This window comes from Austrofundulus limnaeus, unplaced genomic scaffold (genome assembly GCF_001266775.1).
Source record: "Austrofundulus limnaeus strain Quisiro unplaced genomic scaffold, Austrofundulus_limnaeus-1.0 Scaffold307, whole genome shotgun sequence".
NCBI classification, from domain to species: Eukaryota; Metazoa; Chordata; class Actinopteri; order Cyprinodontiformes; family Rivulidae; genus Austrofundulus; species Austrofundulus limnaeus.
In genome coordinates this window covers 2,989-9,135 of record NW_013952709.1, presented here as the reverse complement: position 1 = coordinate 9,135, position 6,147 = coordinate 2,989, and the positions used below count along the sequence as shown (strand labels likewise).

Genomic DNA, 6,147 nt, shown 5'->3' with positions numbered 1-6,147 from the left:
CCCCCACCCCCTCCCCACACACCCCGCCCATGACTCCTGCAGGCTCTCGGTGAAAGTGAAAGTGAAACTTAACTGTCTGCTGAGCTCTCAATATTAGTTCTCACTCAGTGAAGCTCTTTTCAGATTAAAAATACCTTTGAGGAAATGTATTCAGGGGTCGACATAACCATTGTTTAGGTTGTCCGAGACAACCTACAGTATTATCGTTTCGGAGATCCYGCCTCCAAGTTGTYCGGTGGACAACCAAGAAAAAAGCAGCGGGTGTTCGTCATTGTAAAAATGAATGGGAGAATAAAAACTTGTTAAAGCCATCCATGATGGTTCTTTCACCCAATAAAGAGAACCTCAGTCAAAGTTTTACCCAATCAGAACAGAGCAGGGCAGGTCCTGCTGTCTGACTGACAGCGCTGCCTTTTTTCTTTCTCTGTGGGTGGGGGGGTCAGCTTCACTCAGTCCAGGAAACGCTGAGGGTTTTCCTGGGAGGTGTTCACCTGAGCTATTTTCCTCCGAGGATTACGTCGTATTTTATATATATTATATTTCTAAAAACACCTCGCAGCATTTCTCCTGTAACACCGTGTGTTTACGAGCACAACAAAAAATTAAAATTAAAATGTTGGTCCTGTAAGCAGAAAGCTTATGATTGTTGGATGTTGGTTTTTGCTCTGTTTCAAAGAAGAGGATGAGGATTTTTACTCAAGCAGCTCCTGAAACTGTTAACCTGCTGACTGAGAACATTTGTATACAGTAAACTTTGTATACAGAACAATATAGCCTAATTATTAAATTACATTTTAACAGATTTTTTTTTTTGGACAACCAAAATGTTTTGCAGACAACCAGATTTTGTCAATAGCCTAAAAAAAAATCCTTGTCTACCCCTGTGTATTTTTAAATACCAAGTAAACTGCATCATAGCGCACGCGCAACATAAACTCAAATAAGTTGATTTTACATGATATAGCCCCTTTAAGCTGTGGAAACCCTGTATACAGGATAAAATATATATTATGATAAAATAATCTCATGATACCTGACTCAAAGCACAATGTTTTGGTCATCCAGGAAAACACCACTAATTTAGCATATTTCAGCTTAAAAATATCGATTACAAATTTCTGTTGTCGTGCTTTTTAAACACTTTATTTTTTATAGTTTTTTATTTATTGCTAAAAACATGTTTGAGCAAAAAATGTACCTAATATCATACTTAAATATCTTTTTTTACAGGTTTTCCTTTTACACGTTAGTTTCTGCTGCATTGAGGCGTTTTTGTTAAAGGTCTTTGAAAACTAGGTCACAAAAGGAAGGCCCAAAAGCTTTTAATGCAGCTGCATGGTTCAGAAAAACCTAATTTTAATCTGATTCAAAGCTTACTTATTGGCATTGTACATATAAAAATCATGACCATTTCAATAGATTCTTCTTATGGGTTTTGAAAAATGCAAGCAATAAATGCAGAAATAACTAGACATGGGTTTTTACAATGTAAAAACAAGTGTGCATTGCATTGTAGCATGTCATTGCCTGCAGCAATGGACTTGCAGAATGAACTGACCAAGTTCAAATGTGTTTTCTAATCAAGTACCAGCTTGTGGCTGTCAGCAGGTGTTTGTAATGAGGGTAATTGTGTGAAAATATGAAGTCTGAATAATCTTTTTGTTAAAGTTACTGTAGCTGGGAGTTGAACCCTGATCTCCCACATGAAAGGCTATAGCATTAACCACAAGACCATTGGTGCTGGGAGAAAATACAATCCCAGTGTTTTTTTCTATGTGTGTAGAAAGAGGCAACATTGCCAATGACGATCGTTGACAAAGAACTGCATATTATTACAACAGTTGAGCAATATTATATAAGATGTTTGTGCTTATAAGACAATAATATAGTAATGCATCAAATTATATATACATTGTAATCACTGCAATAATTGAGATTAAATATAATTATTAAACTATGGTGCAGTTCCATAYTGAGTAGATACAGCAGGGGRCAGTATTGGACCAATACAAGGTCCATTGACTCCCATTATAATTTATTAAATATTAATATTTCAACAACTAAGTTGTACAGGCACCAAAAGGCATAGCCATCATTTGGCACAGGAGCTTTACAGATATAAATTACAATGGCAGCTSTAGGACAAAGTATGCAGGAGGAGAAGCATGGCAAAGTGGAGATGACTTGGATGGGAAACGAATGCAATGCACACTGAWAATGCTGTTTKTCTTGTAAAATTTGTCACTAAAAAGCTAATCGTTTTGTCACCAGGGTTGTGACAATGGAGTCACTGACCGGTTGAAGGCGTGTCATCTATGCAACATGACCTTCACATCTCCAGTGATGGCCGAGTCTCATTATCAGGGCAAATTTCATGCCAAGAGGCTCAAAATGAAAACAGCGGAAAATCAACCCCCAGGTTTGTGCGTTCTTTCTGATAATCTTTGTGTACATGTGTGTTTATTTTTAATGAATTGTGAAAAAAAACATCTCTTTTGTTAGTCGAAGCAGGTCAAACAGCAAAGCCTAAGGAGAAACCTGCAGACACCTCCAGCAGTGGTACTCCAGTGGACAACAGCGAGCCAGACCGCTTCTGCTCCACCTGCAAGGCCTCCTTCAACAACCCTATTATGGCCAAGCAGCACTACGAGGGCAAGAAGCATAAAAAACTAATGACCCGGCTTAAACTGATTGAGACGTACGGACCCTCCACCGCAGCAGGTTCGACCAATTCCAAGCTTTTGTCTTGAATTATCTTCAGAGTCACTGAATAGAGCTGGGTGATGAACAGTTAGGCCTGGAACATACTCGTTCCAAAGCCAAACAGTCGGCGCGTGGTCACGTGGTTGTTCAGCGTTTGTTTTTACACACCTTCCATAGCCTCCGAGACACACCGCGCTGAGCTCCTGAGAAACCCCTCCCACTGCAGCATACATGGGGTTTCTTCCCACAGGAGTCTACATAAGGATGGATACCGAATTCAATACTTTTTGATGTAAAGACCGAATTMTGTCAGTACTACCGAGTATCTATTMWCGTAACATCAAACTGTACCATGTTTCAGTACCTAAACACATTGTGACCGGTTTGGCGTAAGAGTTGTGAGTTTTCCATGCTTGTCCTGAACGCAGCATCATGCAAAAGTGTAATGATGTCAGCAAGTTCAGTAAACAGAGCTCAGTTTGAACGTAGCATGAAAGCCTCGCAGCTCCTGGAGTAAAACTCACCGAACAGACCGCCTCTGAATTATCTGCTGGATTAATTATCTGTTCAGCACAACGTTCGCCTGCTCAAAGTAAATAAAGTATCGCCACTTTCTTTATTTCATCCACCATTAAACAGWGACCGACAGAGGAAACCAACAGAGGAGCTTCCTGACAGTCTGAACACGTCTGACCTGAAGCAGCTAACTTGAAGTGTTGGAGCGTTTTAGATGCTCAAAACGTAGCTTGAATACCTTTTATTTATTTTAACTCCATCTTCTTTTGCTTATTTGATTTAAACTTATTTACCTTCCATGGACCTCCATCACACATGTTTCTAGTGGAGAAATGACATCAATAGAAACACGTGGAGCTGGATTTTAATTTGTGTAATAAGACAAAACAGTCTTGTTGTTTTCAACAGTTTTCACCTTGAAGAAATAAGTTACACAACTGATGTTTCAATACAAAGAGTTCGATGTTGTCTTGATATTTGTTAAATTTTATTTATTGAGAAATATGTTAAATAAAAAAATAAAAGTTTATTATTGAAAAAACAACACACAAAAAGTACCGAAAATTGGTACCGGATATTGGCACTGAATAGATTCAAACTTCAAAGGTACCCATCCCTATGTCTACAATACCTTAACCCCCCCCCCAAAAAAAAAAAAAAACCTTCATCCAACATTATTTATCCACAAATCTGTCCCGGTTAAACTATTTATAAATGTCTGCTTCCTGGTACAACAGTCGGCTCTGGAAGTGAGTAATTTTCTATTTTTTTAATCGAGTGGTTGAAGCAGAATGCAGCGTCCGAGTGCTTTCAGCACAAACACGCCCACAAACTTCAGACCAATCACACGTTACCGACATGCCAAAAGAGTCGTCCAAGTCGACGCTGAGAACACCAGTGATGTAATTTTCATCATGAAACTACCACAACTGGTGCCGACTTCAGCAGTTCAGAGGGAGTGTGAAGTGGGCTTTAGGATGAGGCTGTTTTAATGTTTCTATGATTTGTATCACAACAAAAAGTGTACCTTGAAAAGTAAAGCCCTATTCAGTGCTGGGAGTTACAAACAGCGGTGCACAACCATGCGCTTGAATACCACGTGGACCAACGCGCAGGGGCGGGGAAGGCACGACTGCGTCACTATTGGTGCGCATCCAGTGCGACACGTCAACTATAAACCTAGCTTTATTTATCTGAGTTTATCTGCTTCGTTAAGACAGATTTCTGTAGAAACAAACATGCTTGAAGACTCTTCATTAAACAAATAAATGGGCCAAAATTGGGTCTGTGTAAAGAAAAATCTAGATGCAGTTTAGTTTTATTTACAACATAATTTCCTCTATCAACAGCTCTATCAAAGCACTCTGGTCGACCGTCACATCTAATACATACTTTGTGGACGTATTTTGAGATTTTTGAGATCAGCCTAACAACTAATTCCTTACCTTCTTTTGCTTCTGTAGTTTCCTCACAAAATGGGTACTCATGCACCATCTGCAACATTGTGTTGAACTCTGTGGAGCAGTACCAGTCTCACATCAGTGGTGCCAGGCATAAGAACCAGTAAGTACACACAGGGATGTACAGTACCATTATCAATATTGATTTATAACCTTTTGTTGTTCATGTATGCAGATACATTTGTTAGTATCCTAACTGGTCACACAGATTATGTTTGCATGCTTTTATTTTGTGAATAATATAAAAATAAATGATTTGTTGATTATTTTACAAGGATATGCTAAAACAGTTTGGACATTTTTTTTGGTCCTCTTGTTCATTTTTAAAAATTTAGTCGTGTTTCAAACTAACTGTTTGGCCTTAGTAGCACACGTACCTGAAGCTTTTCATCAGCATTTCAGTTTGTTTAAAGGGAACCAGAAAAAAGTTTTTAGACATCCATGTTTCAGCTACAAGWCTATCTCTTAGCAGCTGCATGTGCCTCTGAACATGAGACTATTAAAATCTACTCTCACAGGCCACTTTATTATGTCCACCTGTCCAACTGCTCATTAACACAAAAGTGGAATCAGCCAATCACATGGCAGCAACTCAATGCATGTAGACATTGCCAAGACAATCTGCTGCAGTTCAAACCGAGCATCAGTATGGGGAAGAAAGGTGATTTAAGTGACTTTGAACGAGGCATGGTTGTTGGTGCCAGAAGGGCTGGTCTGAGTATTTCACAAACTGCTGATCTACTGGGATTTTCACSCACAACCATCTCTAGGGTTTACGGAGAAAGGTCCAAAAAACAGAAAATATCCAGTGAGCGGCAGTTCTGTGGGCGGAAATGCCTTGTTGATGCCAGAAGTCAGAGGAGAATAGGCAGACTGGTTGGAGCTGATAGAATGACAAGAGTAACTCAATTAACCACTGGTTACAACTGAGGTATGGTTCTGGTGGTTATGGTATACAGTATGAGGATGGGTAAAACCCATGTGAGCRGAGGCCTCATACGTGGGCCCATTACTCTCCCCAAAAGAGACACTGAGCTTTTAATCAAACCTTCGCGTCCCTCGGAAGAAGGACACCAGGTTAGAAACACTCAGTGTTCTAAGCTTCTCAGGAGCCATAAAAGGTTCTCCAAGAATTCTTTCCTTTTGACTACTCAGGGCCAAGCATTGGYCCAGGTAATGYAAAGAGGTCTGTAGTTCAGTGCCACAGGCATCGCACAAACCATTGTCATGGAGTGCCATCACCATTTTATGGCGATTGAGCAWGTTGTGCCCAGTTAGGAAWCCAACCAGCGTACTTAGTTTTCTTTGTCAGGGCAAGAAGGGCTTTTCCAACCGAGGTCTGCAGAAGAGCATCTCTGAACACACAACACATCAAACCTTGAGGAAGATGGGCTACAGCAGCAGAAAGACCACACCGGGTGCCACTCCTTTCAGCTAAGAACAGGAAACTGAGGCTACAATTCACACA

The 6,147-nt window shown here is 40.0% G+C and overlaps 1 protein-coding gene across 1 annotated transcript in view; it reads left to right on the top strand.

The window, feature by feature from the left end:
* The window catches only part of LOC106527081 (zinc finger protein 346), a gene marked incomplete at its 3' end in the record, with an annotated part of 12,957 nt that extends 8,175 nt beyond the window's left edge, over nucleotides 1–4,782 (top strand). Inside the window, 3 exon segments of the mRNA XM_014021846.1 lie at nucleotides 2,272–2,419; nucleotides 2,503–2,721; nucleotides 4,683–4,782. Coding sequence (XP_013877300.1) covers nucleotides 2,272–2,419; nucleotides 2,503–2,721; nucleotides 4,683–4,782 — 467 coding nt within the window.
* Nucleotides 4,783–6,147: the final 1,365 nt, after the last annotated feature.